This window comes from Eucalyptus grandis, chromosome 1 (genome assembly GCF_016545825.1).
Source record: "Eucalyptus grandis isolate ANBG69807.140 chromosome 1, ASM1654582v1, whole genome shotgun sequence".
Classification (NCBI taxonomy): domain Eukaryota; kingdom Viridiplantae; phylum Streptophyta; class Magnoliopsida; order Myrtales; family Myrtaceae; genus Eucalyptus; species Eucalyptus grandis.
The window spans coordinates 43,548,884-43,566,887 of record NC_052612.1 but is presented as its reverse complement, the minus strand read 5'-3'; the positions used below and the strand labels follow the sequence as shown (position 1 = coordinate 43,566,887).

The 18,004-nt window shown below is 38.9% G+C and overlaps 3 protein-coding genes and 1 long non-coding RNA gene across 7 annotated transcripts; 2 read left to right on the top strand and 2 right to left on the bottom strand.

Moving 5' to 3' along the window:
- The first annotated feature begins 727 nt into the window (after nt 1–727).
- LOC108956930 lies at nt 728–2,867 on the top strand. The gene is made up of 2 exons (XR_001983323.2): nt 728–1,062; nt 2,262–2,867. It is a non-coding gene; the product is annotated as an uncharacterized LOC108956930 (long non-coding RNA).
- A 355-nt stretch (nt 2,868–3,222) lies between these two features.
- On the bottom strand, nt 3,223–4,207 carry LOC104430285. The gene is made up of 3 exons (XM_039308608.1): nt 3,746–4,207; nt 3,614–3,676; nt 3,223–3,518 (listed from the first exon to the last, which is right to left on the bottom strand). The coding sequence occupies exons 1-3, from the start codon at nt 4,196–4,198 to the stop codon at nt 3,342–3,344; spliced, it is 693 nt and encodes a 230-aa protein (XP_039164542.1). The 5' UTR covers nt 4,199–4,207; the 3' UTR covers nt 3,223–3,341.
- A 20-nt stretch (nt 4,208–4,227) lies between these two features.
- On the bottom strand, nt 4,228–6,466 carry LOC120286880. Its single transcript, XM_039299461.1, has 3 exons — nt 4,799–6,466; nt 4,387–4,708; nt 4,228–4,304 (listed from the first exon to the last, which is right to left on the bottom strand). Exons 1-3 carry the CDS (start codon nt 6,464–6,466, stop codon nt 4,228–4,230), a joined length of 2,067 nt encoding a protein of 688 aa, XP_039155395.1.
- A 2,934-nt stretch (nt 6,467–9,400) lies between these two features.
- LOC104421186 (pyruvate kinase, cytosolic isozyme) lies at nt 9,401–14,116 on the top strand. Of its 4 annotated transcripts, none has more exons than XM_010033055.3 (4): nt 9,401–9,623; nt 10,214–10,496; nt 12,496–12,957; nt 13,051–14,116. In XM_010033055.3, exons 2-4 carry the CDS (start codon nt 10,239–10,241, stop codon nt 13,861–13,863), a joined length of 1,533 nt encoding a protein of 510 aa, XP_010031357.1. In that variant the 5' UTR covers nt 9,401–9,623; nt 10,214–10,238; the 3' UTR covers nt 13,864–14,116. The 4 variants fall into 4 exon arrangements, with proteins under 4 accessions (XP_010031357.1, XP_010031356.1, XP_010031359.1 ...); XM_010033054.3 differs by having other exon boundaries at nt 9,401–9,743; XM_010033057.3 differs by lacking the exon at nt 9,401–9,623 and adding an exon at nt 9,655–9,802.
- Nucleotides 14,117–18,004: the final 3,888 nt, after the last annotated feature.

Below are 18,004 nucleotides of genomic sequence, written 5' to 3'. Positions count from 1 at the left end.
CCATCTCAGCCTATGTTGCCAACTCCATCTCTTGTAACTGGTGATTCGATGTCAGTACCTGATTTATTTCAGTGAGGTTATTTATTTGTTACCTGATTTATTTCAGTGAGGTTATTTATTTGTTTTTCTTTCGTGAATTATACTTTCATTTAAAAGGGCAAGCTGTCTTGACAACGAATCAATTCTCTCTCTATTTAATTTTATGTATGGATTCTGGCTTGAAATTCAATGATATTGAAGGCAACAGAAGTTTAGGTCCTTTCACAGTTTCACCGACCAAAAAAAAAAATGTTTAGGTCCTTTCGTTCATCTCTGTGTTCTTTTTAGGGTCCGATGTTTCCATCTCAGTCAATGTGGGGAAATTACCAATTCAGTCCTAAACCTATTGCGTTTGTGCCAATTCAGTCCTAAACCTTTTAATTTGGCCAATTCAGTCCTAAACCTTTTGCATATTGTCCAATTCAGTCCTATTGACCGGAAAAATCTGATGTGGCCTACCTAGTCAGCGTCGGCCGTGCTATGTGGCACGGCCGGCGCGGACGCGGTCGCCGGAAAATAAAACGACACCGTTTCCTTTAATTACAAAAAAAAAAAGTAAAAAAGGAAAAGAAAAGAAGACTCACGAAGAAAACAAAAAAAAAAGAAAAAAAGGAAAGAAGAAGGCACGAAAGAAAAGAAATGCTGTCGTCTCCCCTTCCATCAACTAAAGCCCTAATTGCTCATATCACAAACTCACGAAGAACTCATGAAGAACTCAGATCTGATCTCATCTTGCTTCAATCACGCTCGTCAACAGCAAAATCGTGAAGCCAAGACGACAATCATGAAGAAATCGAGTCCCCCTTTCACCCGACGTCTTCATCCATTGTAGTCTCAGGTTCGAACGTCCAAATCGTGAAGACCCCATTCGTTCATAACCCGATCGAGACCCGATTTGTCTACCACAAACTACAGCAAACACGAGCAAGTGTTGTGGTCCCCGTTTCCTTGTGTTGTCGGCAGCATTGAGCAAAAGCAACAACTTTACGTGGTGGTCCCGAACTCAACGAAGAACCGCCAAAGGTATGTCGTCCTTCCCAAACCACAAACTCACGAAGAACCCAGATTGCTCTTGCTTTTTCTCTAGATCTAATCTCATCTTGCTTCAATCACGTTCGTCAACCACAAAATTGTCAAGTCGAGTCTTTACTGAGAATGTCGTCTTCCTCCCCTTCATGAACCAAACCCCAGATTACCCAAAGCCCCAATTTGAAGTCGGCCAAAATCGCGAACCCTAAAATCATGAAGATCTTGAATTTCTCTTAGATTTTCTCCCAGATTCGATCACTTCTTACAATTTCCCTCGAGCCGAGTTCTTCTTCGGTCGAATCAATAGTGGTCGAGTCTCCCATTTCACTCAATGCTTGCCCAACGCTCGCCCAACACCTTTGCACAAATTCGCTCATCCAATTTGCAAAGATTTGGAAACATGAATCTTGCCTTTTTTTTCATGATTTGTGATTACTCAAATGAACTATTTGAAGAAGGTAATGTAGATTTACAGTTTATGCAATTTTGAAGTTTGGAAATATGAATCTTGCTTTATTGACAAACGAAACTTTTGCTTGCGGTTTCTTAGTATAACGGAGGTGGAGGAATGCAAATTGCACTCTCTTGGAGTTTTATTGTTTTGGGCTCTAACATGAGTGGATGAGATATGCATACCTTGGATTGCATATCTTTGACTGAAACTGTCGAAATGTCTTTTAGTATGCGTAGTAGCTTTTACTTGCAAATTCAAAGTACATGAATAAGTCACGGATTGCTCGTTGCTAAAGCAGCAGGCATTTTTTTCAAAGATAAAATAGGTTGTAATATGGAGAGTCGATATTAAGGTTCCTTTTGATATATATTGGGAGTTTTCTTTCTCTATTTATACTTAATACTCCAAGTTATGCTAAATGTTGTTTTAGGCACTATCTTGTTATATTCAAGTCTAGATTAGCCCTATCATTTGTTCCCCTACATTGTGCAATGTTGAACTGTTTGATAGATTATCTGAACTGTTCGATGCTGCATTTGTTCATCTTTTGCAATAGTTATAATGGGAGGTTATTAAGGCAACAACTATATTGTATTTAGTAGTAAGTGCTGCTCTGGTATATATGTCAACTGACTTTAATGGACTAGCTAAGGTCCTCATAAATATGTGCTTCTACAATTGATAAGTGCACAATGTTATAGATGCAATACTTATTCTATCCTTATTATATCCCTCGCAGATGGTAGAATCACAAGAGAAAAGTGCGGCTGTAATTTTGAAAGCATAAAAACGAGTTCAACTAGAATTGATAGTGAGGTGTCATCACAACAAGAGACTTGCGAATTCATGAAGAGATCCACAAATTCGTCACAATCGAGGACTTCAATTCCTTCTATTGACAAAGATAATTCTGTGTTTTGCTATTGTGGTTTGAAATCTCCTTTGCGGATAGCTTGTACACAAGAGAATCAAGGAAGGAGATTTTATGGCTGCCCGAGATACAGAAGTAGGGGAAGTTGCGGATTTTTTATTTGGGTTGATGCGAAAATCCATCAACCAACAAGAAGTATGTCAAAAAATTTTCACCGAAGCAATGTCGAAGAAGAAACAATTCCAACCCATGATGAGGATGATGGTAGTTCAATGGATGTTGAAGTTAGAGCTCTCAAGGCACAATTGAAACGTGTGGAACAAGACATGGCAAAGCTGAAAAAAGAAAATTTGAGATGGAAGACAATATCGGTTGTGTCGTGGATGCTTATAGTAATTTTAGCTCACATGTTATTTGAAAATTCGAAGATGAAAAACATGATGAGTTTGCCATAGAGTATGTTTACAGACATTATGTTATTAGCTATTTTGGTACATATTATGAGCATGTTATGTATTCTTCCACATGAAGTACATGTATGTACAATCTTCTAATGGGAATGAATTGAATTATTTGAGTTTTTGGCTGTTTCTCAACCTGTTCATTGCTTCCCCAATTGAGATGGACAACAAGCCTCTACTTCAATAAATAGTGAAACTAGTTCATTGCAATGCAGTAAACATCTACAATAATAAACAAACATCCATATCAGATAAATAAAACATTTCATTGCAAAATGATAGAGATTACAATAAAGCATTTCACATCCCATCTGTTCCAATAAAAAACCTAAGACACTACCGCACTGATCCCATCATCTAAAAATAAAAAGTCAAATACCACAAATTATCCCGCTATTACTGATCAACGATCAATGACAAAAATAAAAATAAAAAGAACATAATTATGACAGTATCTTCTTAAACCCAATCCCGCAAGTGCTTCCTGTCAACATTGCTTCCTCTCAATATTTTTGCCATTTTTCTTCTTCCTTGATGGTCTTACTTCTTTTGCTGGAATTTTAGCTACACGTGCAAATGATGTTGATTCAACCTGTGGTGATATCTGTGGTGTTTCACTTCTTGTCCTCTTTGACGAGCAACTTCTGGCACTTGTATGTTCAACCTGACATGATGTAAAATATTTGTAAAATATTTGTTGCTATAATCTAAATTTCTAAAAAAAACACTATTAACCATCCCAACAGCAAGAGGACTTACATTCACACTAGTATGGCCACCAGTACTACCACTTACATTAACATTGCCCGAACGTTTTTCAACCTACAAAGAGAAAATTCATTTACAAGTTTATTCGAGAAGCATGACACAATGGAAAATGGAAGTACTTACCGAAAGTTTTGGCCTTGAAAATCGTGTTTGCGATGATGTAGACCCAGTCTTCTTGATTGGACACGTTGAGCTATTATGTCCTGTTTTCAAGCATGTTCGACATGTCATCTTCATTCCTATCCTTGACATTCTAGTTCCACGCGCCACCTCGCCTTCCTCCCTTGATCTTTTCTGTTTACGTCTACCGGGCTTTACTTTGGCTGGAAGTGGTTCTGGTGGCTCCATATTAGTCCTTTTCCAAAATTTCTCTCCTTGAACTGGTAGTATCATGTTCTCATATGCAACTAAGAACTTGGTTTTTTTATAATACTCATCAATATAGTCATATGCATCATCTTGTCTATGATTTATAGCAGAAATGGCATGAGGACAAGGGATACCAGTTAGTTGCCATCTTCTACAAGAGCATACTCTTTTGAAGACATCCACCACGTGCTTCTCACCTTTATCCATCACCTCATATCCAACATCGCCATTCCATATCACGTGACAATAAGTCGCACCAACTCTATTTTCTTCCAATTTTCTTGCAATTCTTGGACCACAGTCTCTTTTCCATCTAGCACATGCATCCCTTTGTGTATGCATTCTTGTCATTATCATTATTCGCATGTCCTCCAACATACTATAAATGGACTTACACCTAGCATCTATAATTCTCCCATTGAATGCCTCGCATAAGTTGTTATCAACAATATCACATTTTGCATCAGTAGAAAAAAATGCTCTGGACCAGTGCTTTGGCTCTGTTTGAACTAAGTCATGATATGCGGCGGGGCTAATTTTTTTCAATGCTTGAGAGCTTTCATCATACTCTGCCATAGTATTGCTCTTAGCACATTGCCAAAACATTCTTTGCATTTGTATCCCTTTATACTTTTTGCTCCAATTGGCATAGATGTGTCTGGCACACATCCTATGTTCAGCTGTAGGCAACAGCTCAGCCACGGCTTGTAGCAAGCCCTGGAAAAAAATGAGTACGATATAAATCATATTTTACAAATTTGATTATCTAATAAGCTTAACGAAAAATTAAATAAATAAGGAACTTACCTTCTGTTTGTCACTAATTATGACCCAACCTTGTCCATATGTGTGCGTAATATTGAGATCATACATCAAATGTGTTAAGAACCAAGTCCATGTATCTCTACTCTCAACTCTAACAACCGCCCAAGCAATTGGGAACATTTGATCATTTCCATCCCTTCCAACAGCACACAAGATCTGACCTTGACAAATTCCTTTCAAGAAGCAACCATCCAACCCGACAACTTTCCTACACCCATCAATGAATCCTTTCTTACAAGCAGCAAAACAAATATACATTCTCTCAAAGAATGCCTTAGATTGCATATCAAGCTTTTCAACCTTTAATGTAACAGTACTTCCAGGATTGCTCATCCTAAGCTCCTCTGCATAATCCCACAATTTCGCATATTCCTTTTTATAGTTTCCCATCAACACTTTATAAGCAAATAGCTTGGCCTTCGTACATTGACTGATACTCACATCCAACCCCAATTGCTCCTTAATAAGTTCCCTCAAAGCGATAGTTTTAATAGTTGGCATTGCTTTTATTGTAGCAAGATAATGATTTGCCAACCAAGAACTCGTCACCCTGTTATTTTTAAAGCTAATGCTACAAGTGTGCTCTGAATGGTAGGTTTTCACATGAAATGATCCACTACGAGCATCAATAGATCCAGAGATTCTCCAAGGACAACTTTCACTAACACATTTTGCTCTAACACATTTCTTTTCATTCTTTATAAATTTGATCTCTCTACGCTCAACCACTGAATATTTTATGAGAGCCTCTTTGAATTGCCTGCTACTATCAAATATCATAAACACGATAAACACAGGTATAGCACAATTAGGATCATACCTTGGAAAGTTGCTTCTCCTTCTAGTAAAATTATCATTTTCTAGTTCTAAATCAGATCCCAAATGCTCATCTTCATCTGTTTCATAGTACTCCGTTTGGTAACCAACTTCAAAATCAACTACATTATCCACATCAACTGTAGGTTGTTGGGGAGGTACCAATTGCATAGATGGTTCACCTCCAATCAAATACTTTGTGGCCCTGTTGCGAAACTCTTTGATGTTCTTCCTCGCTTCTAGAAGCTCCTCATTATCATGATCATCATCATCAATCGAAATTATTACATCGGCTAAGAAGTTTGTCTCATCATCATCGTCATCATCCACCATATATTCATCATCCTCCATGCCAGTATATTCATCTTCATCAAATACACCATCGTGAGCTAAATTACCCTCATTCTCAAAGACTGCATCTTTGTCTAAACCAGAATCATTACAAGCACCCTTACTAGTAACTTGACTAGCATCATTATCGACACCTACACTAACACCTTGACCATCACCCTCACCTCCCTCATCGACTATAGAGTTTTCTCCATATATCTCAATCAATCCATGGTGTAAATAATTGAAAATTTCTTCGACAACACAACTATCATTCCATATGTATCTCAATCCATCTTCTATAGATTTTCCAGGAAACTTAAAATAAAGGTGTTGGAATGTAGTATTTACCCCATTTTCTATGTCACTGATAAAACTTTCATAACTCCTTGAATTGATGTTTACTTGCACTAAATCCGTCTTCCCCCCAACATATTCAAGCATTGGGCAATGAACAAATTTTCCCCCGTGGAAAAGGCAAACCCATGCCAACTTGTCACTCATTTTGGCTCTACATAGAAACAAAACTTATGTTATAAGTAGACATATAACAAAGGAACAATATAATAATACATAAAAATAATTGCATGCGATATCTTCCTCTGTAAACTTTTCTTATGAGATAAACATGAAAGTTATTAAGAGTTAATGCTAAAATTGCTATGAATTAAGGACTTCCACCTTATAATGCTCATGAAGTACATATCATCTATTTGATGTTTATTTAGACATATATTATTATGATTATTGAAAATATCAGGGCAAGTTGATAAGAATGATCAAATCCTTATATAACCACCTATATTTAGGATAGATACTCGAAAATTGTTTCTTTTATCAATTGTTATGAAAAAGCATTTACACTTTTCCAGTTACTCTCATGGTTTAAATCACTTAGCATAATGTGTTTTGAGGGCTTGAAGAGAGAATTTGCAAACTAGAATTTCTTCAACTTGATTTATAGTTCGATTACATCAGCTAATATTTATGCATTTAAAATGCATTGCTTATGGCTTGCATAATTCTTACAACATTTTAGTCATTGTGTAGTCTATCCTACGTCATGGTGAGTACAAGAACAGCAACAACACTCACGAAGAAATTGAGGGAAATCGAGGCAAATGTATAATTTAGAATAAGACAAGGACGACATACCTTTGGCTGTTCTTCGTTGAGTTTGGGACCACCACGTAAAGTTGTTGCTTTTGCTCAATGCTGCCGACAACACAAGGAAACGGGGACCACAACACTTGCTCGTGTTTGCTGTAGTTTGTGGTAGACAAATTAGGTCTCGATCGGGTTATGAACGAATGGGGTCTTCACGATTTGGACATTCGAACCTAGGACTACAATGGACGAAGGCGTCGGGTGAAAGGGGACTCAACAACACTCACGAAGAAATTGAGGCAAATCGAGGCAAATGTATAATTTAGAATAAGACAAGGACAACATACCAGCCGTTCTTCGTTGAGTTCGGGACCACCACGTAAAGTTGTTGCTTTTGCTCAATGCTGCCGACAACACAAGGAAATGGGGACCACAACACTTGCTCGTGTTTGCTGTAGTTTGTGGTAGACAAATCGGGTCTCGATCGGGTTATGAACGAATGGGGTCTTCACGATTTGGACGTTCGAACCTGAGACTACAATGGATGAAGACGTCGGGTGAAAGGGGGACTCGATTTCTTCATGATTGTCGTCTTGGCTTCACGATTTTGCGGTTGACGAGCGTGATTGAAGCAAGATGAGATCAGATCTGGGTTCTTCGTGAGTTCTTCGTGAGTTTGTGATATGAGCAATTAGGGCTTTAGTTGATGGAAGGGGAGACGACAGCATTTCTTTTTCTTTCGTGCCTTCTTCTTTCCTTTTTTTTTTTTTTTTTTGTTTTCTTCGTGAGTCTTCTTTTCTTTTCCTTTTTTACTTTTTTTTTTTTGTAATTAAAGGAAACGGTGTCGTTTTATTTTCCGGCGACCGCGTTCGCGCCGGCCGTGCCACGTAGGACGGCCGACGCTGACTAGGTAGGCCACATCAGATTTTTCCGGTCAATAGGACTGAATTGACAATACGCAAAGGTTTAGGACTAAATTGGCCAAATTGAAAGGTTTAGGACTGAATTGGCAAGACAAACGCAATGATAGGTTTAGGACTGAATTGGTAATTTCCCGTCAATGTGCCTACCCCATCCCTTGTATAACTGGTGATTAAACAATTTCTTTTTTTTTTTTAACTAAGGTGATTAAACAAATTTGGAATATCGGTTTTGTTTTCTTCTACATTCACTCCGTTCAGATTTAAGAAGTTAATAGCTAGGTAGTCATGTAGGGAGATCGGTACAGAAGCCAATGCTAGTAGTAGCAGAAGAACCATTTCTCATGGTTGATCTGTGGTGGGATCAGTATGTGCTCATCATGAAATAACAAATTAATTGTGCGGTAGTCATTGATCAGCCAGGAACTTTCTCTTGGGCATGCTTTGTTTTGATACCATAGGTCGGTGTTGAGAAATGTGCGCATGCCCTTCAACGCTGTATGATGTCATTGATGAGAAGAGCATCTCCCCGACACATCAACGACGATGAAGGTCGCTTGCAGATACTTTTTCCTTTCTTTTTCTTTTCTTGTTCACCGGTCGCGTCTGTAACATGCAGTCGACCCACAGGAAAATGAGCGAACGAGACCTTTTTATCTCTTCGGTTTTGGTCAGTGAAAGTTCGTGGCACTTGGGAAAGTTGCCTACCACCCACGGGAAGAGTGCGATCCGCTCCCAGGAACGAAAACCAGCTATACCACCTATGAATTCTATCGCCACCACCTTGGGTTTGCTACATGGAATTCCTTCCCTTTTTCGTGCTAAGGGCTAAAGCTCACATGACAGTCTCTACCTATACATCTCTGTCACCTGAGAAAAATAGATGTATGTAGTGTCTATAACAGCGATTAACTTATTGAACAAGAAAAATGACAATAACCGTGGATCATTTCAGCAGCTGATGATTCTTCAATTTACATTATTGTGCTGTATTAGACCATTCAAAACGATAGAAAGACTGCGATAGTGGAAAGCGAGAGAGAGAGACGTTTGTTTCAGTCGGTCAAAGAAATATGCCGACGCATATTCCCAAAACCGCCGCTTGATTCCCCCTCAATAGTAAAACCAGGATTTCAATCCGGAACCCAAGTGCTGTCACTCATCAACCCGCCAGCCACGTGCTCTCAAATCTCTTTCTCTCTCTTCTTTTCTTTTCTTCTGTCCTTTTCCTTTTCCAATCAAACCTTTTTTTTTTCTTCTCAAGAATTAAAGTAATCTTATTACGAATTGCTTCCATCAAATTTTATATCGAATGTCCGTATAAATTTTCAAGATCCTCATGCCACGCTAGAAAAAAGTCTTTCCATTTACTTATAAAACCCAACTTGGGAAGGCTCGACATTGATAGCGAGACAGCGACATCTCACGAAATAAATCATTCCTCCTCTGTAATTTTACTCCACGTCGTACAGCTTTCGTTTTGAGAGCAGAAAGAGAGAGAAAGGGGGAGAGGGAGAAGGGAAGAGAGAGGGAGGTAGGTTGGCGAGATATATGAGCGTGGTTCGGTAGCAGCGTGCGCGAAGTCGATAGGTGCGTTCGTGTACTCGCGAGTGGTCTCGCTTGCATCGCGAAAGGTGAGTCTAAGAAAAATAAAAAAGGCAACTTTTTCCACCGCTTGAGGCCTAAAAATTCAAGCTTTCCTCATTCCCGCCTCTGCTTCTTGATCTGAAACCTCCGCGACTTGTTCCGACCGTGTGAGTAGCGAACTGCCTTGTTGGGTCGACGCCGTTCGAGTGATTCCTTGCGTCTGCTGGTTGTTCTGGGCTTTTGTCCTCTGGTTGATTGTTGTTTTTCCTTTGTCCTTCTCTTTGAGGTTGGATCTGTCCGAAATATCCGTTCTTTTGGTCGGAAATTGTGTGCGTTGGTGGATGCTAAAGTTTGAATCTCTAGACATCTTGGGTTGTTCTGTTTTGCCTCCAGAGAAGAGCAAGAATCCATAAAAATTTAATCTTGCGATTGCCGATTTATTTCCTTTCCAAGCTGTGTGAGAAAATGAGTGGATGAGACTTTTTCTCAAAATGATGCATTTCTCTTCTGTCTTCCAAATTGAATTGTTATTAAGCAAATCTGCAACGCTTTCCTGATCAGATACTTAATGATGCCAGATACTTTTTGTGGCTTCCCAGCTTCCCGTGTTTAACTTGTCCAAAAATCTTACTTGCAGATAGAGAAGAATTGTTGCTAGTGAGATGGCAAACATTGATATCGAGGGAATAATGAAGGATCTACCGAATGATGGGCGCATCCCCAAGACTAAGATTGTTTGCACTCTGGGTCCGGCTTCTCGAACGGTGCCGATGCTGGAGAAGCTTCTTAGGGCGGGGATGAATGTTGCTCGGTTCAATTTCTCTCACGGTACGCACGAGTATCATCAGGAGACGTTGAACAACCTCAGGATCGCAATGCATAACGCCCAGATCCTCTGTGCCGTCATGCTTGACACTAAGGTCTATCACCTCTCGAGTTGATTTAGCTCATGATCTTTACGTGCTTGGCTTTGATATCGTCACTGCATTGTGGTTGTGCCTGTGGTATGCTTTGGTTTTTGCCGTGTAGATTTGATTTGGCATGTTGTGCTATTTGCAATATGGCCACAATTGTTCCCTTGCAAATCTTGTTCTTCCAAGTTAAAATCTATGTCTAATTTTTTTCATAGGGCTTGAATACAGAACTCCTATAGCACCATCTCTGTGGCATAATAAGGCCGTTGTAATGAATCGGGCATCGCTTCGTGCATTCTTTTTGCGCTCTTTTGCATACCCTGAGCCATTCTCTTCTTAGACAAAATATGACTATCCCGTGGGAGCTAACATTATTCTTTTTTAAAGGATTAATAATCCTTTAACCTTGACTTACAGTCCACTTGGCACAAACTTTATCCAGTAAAGCGATCATTTTTTTTTTCAAAACAGTTTGGACTATGACTGAGAATATTCTTTATGAAAGGTAATGTGATCCTTGGTATGATCTCTACTTCTTCAACCTTTGACCTCTCAGCTCTCTCGATCTGTTAAGAGATTCAGTTTTTATTGCTTTCTAGATAGTTGTTTTTGTCCTGAATGAAGTTGCTATATGGGACAGCACGAGATTAATACTCTTATAGTGAATGGAAAATGTTAAATGGCAAGATATCTAGTGATGACACTTTGATGGGGTCAGTAGTGATATATATATTCTGCTCAATATAGTAGTGTGTTTTCTTTGTCTAACATGGCCGTATGAGACGGCCTACAAGGTACGTATAGCTGTATTTGTGAAACTTCCCTGTCCTTAGACTTGATGGAACCTGGTTCAAGCTCTCTTGCATGAACCAAGATTCTTTTCTAGCTGATATAGTTAGCATATGCAAGAGGAAGCTGCTTATATTTTTTACAATAATAATATGCTGCTTGCAAATTGATCTGCTTGAGACCTCGTCCTGATCTATGCGTGGACTTAATATGTTTGATGGACATTTGTCGACATTTTATTTAACTTAAAGAGGAAGGAATACATATTGTAAATTGAACAGAAAGGCCTTCCAGCTGAATCGACTAGTTCTTAATTGTTGTCTTTGTGTACATTACAAATCTTAGATTTTTCCTGGTTGGGTAATCAACACTGCAGGAAGATGGAGTTCAGGACCCATTGTCCCGTACGGTTGAAGATTGTCTGATTTTGTTGATGATTAGTGCGTAGCAAGATATTCTTTACTATTTCTGCTTCATCTTGAACGCATGAAGAAAGCATAATCATTATGCGTGGTACTGTTTTACTTGTGATCAACAGTTGCTTTGTTGGAGTTTGTTAAGCACTTGTGAAACTGTTGTACTTTTTTTACATGGTGTGCATATGATCTTTCTTTTACTTAATTTTGGTGCAAAAGTTTTTGAGTATCGTTTAACCTGAAATGACTGCTTTTGACTGCATTTAGTTATGTTCTGCTTATGAGCATTTGTGGTCCAGATAAATGGGATATGAACTTTGGAATGTTGTTGTGATTTTTTCTTTTTTAATAATAGCAAAGCAATTACATAGATCATACTCATTTTATACAGTTGATAATTGTGCCACTGGAGCTTGGGCGAGGGTGTTAGTTTGAACTTTGAGCTGGAGAAAACACGTGATCTGTATTTTCTGAAACTTTGCATCTCGACCTCTCAGATACACTAGAGTCGTTGGAGGCATTCCTTCCTATATCTAGCTCCTCTTAGTTGACCTTGAAGCATTTGCTTGTAATCGTGCTCACTTTGAAGAACTAGTTGTTTTGAGACACTGCTTTCATCAAAACACTGAGAGAGATGGAAAACTACAGCTCCAATTTCAATTCTTGGTTTTGTCTATGAAGTCATTGCTGCTGACTCACGATCCTTGGCGTTGTAGGCTTTCACATTTTGGGGTCGTTTTTTTGTTCTACTCCTTCCAAATCATTGCTGTTGAATCATACTAACCGGACATATGTTGCAGGGTCCCGAGATTCGAACCGGTTTCCTCAAGGATGGAAAGCCTATCCAACTGAAAGAAGGCCAAGAAATTACCGTGACTACTGATTATACCATCAAGGGGGATGAGAATATGATCTGTATGAGCTACAAAAAGCTGGCTGTGGACTTGAAGCCCGGAAACACCATTCTTTGTGCCGATGGAACGATTACCCTTACTGTCCTGTCTTGTGATCCGGCCTCTGGAACTGTCCGGTGCCGCTGTGAGAACACGGCTATGCTTGGAGAGAGGAAAAATGTCAACCTCCCTGGCGTTGTGGTGGATCTTCCCACATTGACTGAAAAGGATAAGGAAGACATCCTGCAATGGGGTGTTCCAAACAAGATCGACATGATCGCTCTCTCTTTTGTCCGCAAGGGTTCTGATCTCGTTAATGTTCGGAAAGTTCTTGGGCCTCATGCTAAGCATATACAGTTGATGTCAAAGGTATGTACTGGCTAAAAAGTCTCTTGAGTGAAGCTTCTAATACTTGAATTGTACACAGAAGTGCAGCCTTACATGCGTTGTTGATTGTCTCAGGTTGAGAACCAGGAAGGAGTGATCAATTTTGATGAGATCCTGCGCGAGACAGACTCATTCATGGTTGCCCGAGGTGACCTTGGGATGGAGATCCCAGTCGAGAAGATCTTTTTGGCGCAGAAGATGATGATATACAAATGCAATATTGCAGGCAAGCCTGTGGTCACTGCCACTCAGATGCTTGAGTCGATGATCAAGTCTCCCCGGCCTACCCGTGCCGAAGCTACTGATGTGGCAAATGCTGTCCTTGATGGAACGGATTGCGTCATGCTCAGCGGCGAGAGTGCTGCCGGGGCCTACCCAGAGATTGCCGTGAAGATCATGGCCCGCATATGCATTGAGGCAGAGTCCTCTCTCGACTATGGGGCCATCTTCAAGGAAATGATCAAGTCGACTCCGCTTCCAATGAGCCCGTTGGAGAGTCTGGCCTCCTCAGCCGTGCGAACGGCCAACAAGGCAAAAGCAAAGCTCATCGTCGTGCTGACTCGCGGTGGGACGACAGCGAAGCTGGTTGCCAAGTACAGGCCAGCCGTTCCCATTCTGTCAGTGGTGGTCCCTGTTTTGACCACGGACTCATTCGACTGGCTCTGCAGCGACGAGACCCCCGCGAGGCACAGTCTCATATACCGCGGACTAATTCCTTTGCTGGCCGAGGGATCCGCCAAGGCGACCGACGCCGAATCCACAGAAGTGATACTGGAGGCAGCTCTCAAGTCGGCGACCTCGAAAGGGTCGTGCAAGCCGGGCGATGCGGTCGTGGTGCTGCATCGCATCGGGGCCGCGTCGGTGATCAAGATCTGCATCGTGAAGTGAAGGCGGGACACGGCGAAAGAGGCCTGGAGGGGTTGAAGGATCGGCGGGCGAGTCGGGTTTGCATTTTGGTTCATGTCCTTTTGATTGTTATTTTGTTTGAAGCCCTCCTCTGCTTTTCCAGATACCTATATGAAGAGAATAGGCAGAGTTGTTACCTACCTAAGTGGCCATCAGCATACTCTTTGCTTTGGATCGGCTCATGTCCTGGATACTTTCAATGAAAATAATCTAGCTTGATATGCTCATTGTGACATTGTGTTCGATTTATAGTTCGGATTCTAAGACGAGGATCGACGAGCCAAATCGAGTCGATGCATCGTCTGAATCGGAGCTCGTTCACCATTGTGCGGCGCGCGGTGCCTGCTTCTTCTCTAATGGTTCGGGCACGGTAATAAGTCGTGAACGACAATGATAATCCTCCATGCAAATGTGTTCGTCTGCAAGTTTAAGGCTCATATTTATTTGGAAAATTTTAAATTATGTTCACCTAAATCGTCTTTTATTTTGTGATACAATAGGCATCAAATTTGTACCTTTGTAATGCCTTTATCTCAAACTTTTTAATCACAAATATCCACTCGCGTGACACGTTTATGTTCGTCAAAATTCTCTTAACCAACGCCGCTAAAAATCTTATACGGTTGCTTACATAGATGACAGAAAACAAATGGCGGTGATTTTGTACTCACATGTCGAAACTGTCAACTCATTGCATGTGTTTTCAATTTCTTTTTCTTTTTCCTTATTTTTGTTTTAACTTCCTCCTTGGTTTTCTTTCTTGGTTTGGGAACAATGAGGATGGTGGCAATGGTGGCGGTCAGGGCGAAAGCAGCAACGAGGGCAGTGGCGAAGATGGAGGAAGGAAAATAAATTTTGAGAGACGATAAATGTGTGATGTGGGTCTAAATTTGAGATTTTTAATGTCATAAGGATAAATTCAAAGTTAATATGTCACATAAATATGAATTTGAGATTTTTTATGTCATAAAAGAAGTTTGAGGTAAATATGTTGCATGATATAAGTTTAGATTAATATGTCATACGGATATAAATTTGAGATTTTTTGTATCACATAAAAGAAATTGGATAAAAGTGTTAGGCATAGTTTGGAGCAGTATGACTTTTACCCTTATTTATTTTGTTTTGTTATTTACATTAGGAAATTCAATGTGTCAATATATCTTGCGACGCTGTATCAATTTATTATCTTTGATTTTGTTTAATAAGGTGGTAACTTTACTGGATTTTGTTTAATAAATTGTTTAATTTCTTTGTGAAACTTCTGCGAGGTAACTCATCACTGTCTTTCATAAAGCCAAAAGTTCGAACCATGTTAAGAATAAATTTCTGGCCAACTTGTAAGTTGGGCAGATGCTACCTCGAGTGAAGAAACTTCCTTTATTTTGGTACATCGGTAAGACTCGTGTGACGGATTTGCACACCTACGGATGAACAAAATAGTTATGACTTGCGGCAAAAATCAAAGAGTAACTGCCCTAATTGCCCAGGAAAAAAGATTCATAAATATCTTTACTATAAAAGAAGGGATCCTATTATACAAGATCTGGAAAGGAGAGACTCTATATGTTTACTAATTTGGAAGAAAAAAAGAAGGAAATTCAAGATTCTTGTGATCGATCAATCGATATGGACAAATGAAGATTTCGTGTACATAAAAGATTTTCATGGCTAGCCAAAAAAAAAAAAAAAAAAAAAAACTTTGCTTTTTGATTCGAGGGGTTCGGTTATAAAAATTTTGTGAACAGAGACTGTGTTTCAAATAAGTTGGTATGTTGGGGGCTTCGTTTGCAAATTAATCCAAGAATTGCAGGAACAATCTCCTGTCTCGCATGCATGTCATGACAGAGGACTTTCGGGGGCCTTTCACGTGGAAGGGGACCGCCACTATCCAAATTGATCCGCGCATATTCTTTTTTCGACTTCTTATTTATTAAATTATGATCTCATTTAGTGATCGCATTTTTTATATAGATAAATAATTTTTTCCCCACATTTGTGTATAAGAAAATTAATATCATTGACGGTAAATATAGTTTTAAAATATTATCTTATTCGAAACTAATTAATACGATGTTTTATGGTCAAGCCACGTGCGATGCTCCTCGGCACCAAAATGTGGATGGGACTCTTTGAACTCGCGTGTCTTGGACTTTAATCTGCTGACCTAAATTTGCTTCAATTATTTATTATAAAGTCATTGATCATTATAGAAAAATGCCAAAAAATTGAGGACCACTGTTCAATGATTAATTCAAAGTCTATTTTTTTATATTTCTTTGGGAAACAAAATTGTGGATGGAACAATCTCTAGTCGATTTCTTTTTTCCTTTTTCTATTTTATTGGTTTTTCTCTTGATGTTCGCAGGACACGTGGGAGCTACCCATCTTTTTCTCAAATGGTAAAGTGAAGCACGTTTGTTTTGGTCTTTTTCAAACTCAAAATGGGTACGGCATTGTATTGAGAGTCAAATTTATTTTTTAAATCTTTTCTAAATGGGTCTAGCTATTTTATTATCCAATCCATTGACTATGATTGGAGGTCTCTCTACTAATTTCCGTTGTCATTTTTCATAATTGATTTCTTTAAAAAATTAGGATTAAATTGACATATTTATGATAGATTTAAGGTTGATTTGATGATTTTCTCTTGAAAGATGTTTAATATTGAGCAGGCTCTTTATTACCCACATCTACCTACTCAGCCATGCTTTTATGTATGCAATTTTTCTAATCAACTAGTAATCATTATGGTGCACTCTTGAGATCTTTAAGGGCAATTTAATAAGATGCATCACTCACTTGGGTGGGCACTTTGATCTCATCAATCAATCACCTTGGGGCTTTGTGGTCCCCCTTGAGAAAAGCACACAAGGGCACTGTCATCATTCAACACATGCTTTAGTGTTATCTGAAAAAGGTTGTGTGCTCCTTTCTCCTTTTCTTTATGTCTCTTACCTACCCAATGGCCATGGAAAAATTACTCTGACCGATTATAATTTTGCTGTATAAATATCAATTTAATTCTAAACTTTTCAATTTTCTCAATTTAGTCTTTAATCTCGCACAAAATTTTAAATTTTAGCCAATTGTCGCCGGAAATGTTGAAACCAAATTGGCATTTGAATATTAATTTTAGAACTGATCGAGAAATTTCTTCTGGTGACCACCACAGCTTTGAAGTAGAAGGCCTGTTGTGAGAGAGAGATATCAACATTTTTGGTCTTCTCCTTTGGGACATCTATTGTAAAATGAAATGGATGATGGTTTTTGATTGCCGGTTATAGAGGGGATCATGTAGTATCGCTGTTCATCAACGATTAAACTTTAATGCTGGAATACTAAAAAGGAATGATGGGATTTACACCATATACTATATACATGATTATTGATCTCTTATCCACTTCCACGTTCGCTTATCCTATTTTCTGCTCTTATTTGAAAAAAAAAATCGAATTCAATTTTCAAATTTCAAACTGGAAAATAAGTTCTCGCATTGTACGAATCATATCAATTCAGATCGTCCTATAAAAGCTAAGTTCTTTTTTCTCGACACGCAAAATAAATAATTCAGGCCAAACATTATTCTTTTGTTGAGTAGCCTCTCTTAATAAATAATAGAAAATAATAGAAATGGTTCATGAACTTTGGTTAGAGGTCCAATATGATCTCTAACTATTTAATTTGTTCGATACGATCTTTAAACTTTAGCCAAATGTGTAATGTTGTCTCTGATCTTTCAATTTGTCCAATATTACTAACTTGTACACACATTAGAATTTTACGGACCACACTAAACAGATCGAAAGTTTAGGGGTGACATCGCAATATCATATAAAAGTTCAGATACCGCATTATAGATCGAATCAAAGTTAAAAGATTATTCTTGTCATTACCCATTTATTGATGATATGAAGTAAAGTTTGTTAAATTGGATAGACGTGATTGACTAACGTCGTCCCTTGCTTTTTATCCGTTTCGGATTACTAACTTGTACACACATTAGAATATTACGAACCACACTGAACAGATCGAAAGTTTAGAGGTGACATCGCAATATCGGATAAAAGTTCATATACCACATTATAGATCGAATCAAATTTAAAAGATTATTCTTGTCATT

What these genes read in the sequence shown, in the direction of transcription:
- LOC120286880 (XM_039299461.1), bottom strand. Translation starts at nt 6,466, where the DNA reads ATGAGTGACAAGTTGGCATGGGTTTGCCTTTTCCACGGGGGAAAATTT. An exon ending in TAATTAGTGACAAACAGAAG is followed by an intron (nt 4,709 to 4,798) that starts GTAAGTTCCTTA and finishes ATTTTTTTCCAG; the next exon opens with GGCTTGCTACAAGCCGTGGC. An exon ending in GAGAATTATAGATGCTAGGT is followed by an intron (nt 4,305 to 4,386) that starts GTAAGTCCATTT and finishes TGCATGTGCTAG; the next exon opens with ATGGAAAAGAGACTGTGGTC.
- LOC104421186 (XM_010033055.3), top strand. Translation starts at nt 10,239, where the DNA reads ATGGCAAACATTGATATCGAGGGAATAATGAAGGATCTACCGAATGAT. An exon ending in CCGTCATGCTTGACACTAAG is followed by an intron (nt 10,497 to 12,495) that starts GTCTATCACCTC and finishes CATATGTTGCAG; the next exon opens with GGTCCCGAGATTCGAACCGG. An exon ending in ATATACAGTTGATGTCAAAG is followed by an intron (nt 12,958 to 13,050) that starts GTATGTACTGGC and finishes TGATTGTCTCAG; the next exon opens with GTTGAGAACCAGGAAGGAGT.
- LOC104430285 (XM_039308608.1), bottom strand. Translation starts at nt 4,198, where the DNA reads ATGGATAAAGGTGAGAAGCACGTGGTGGATGTCTTCAAAAGAGTATGC. An exon ending in TTTCAAGGCCAAAACTTTCG is followed by an intron (nt 3,677 to 3,745) that starts GTAAGTACTTCC and finishes TTCTCTTTGTAG; the next exon opens with GTTGAAAAACGTTCGGGCAA. An exon ending in GTGGCCATACTAGTGTGAAT is followed by an intron (nt 3,519 to 3,613) that starts GTAAGTCCTCTT and finishes ACATCATGTCAG; the next exon opens with GTTGAACATACAAGTGCCAG.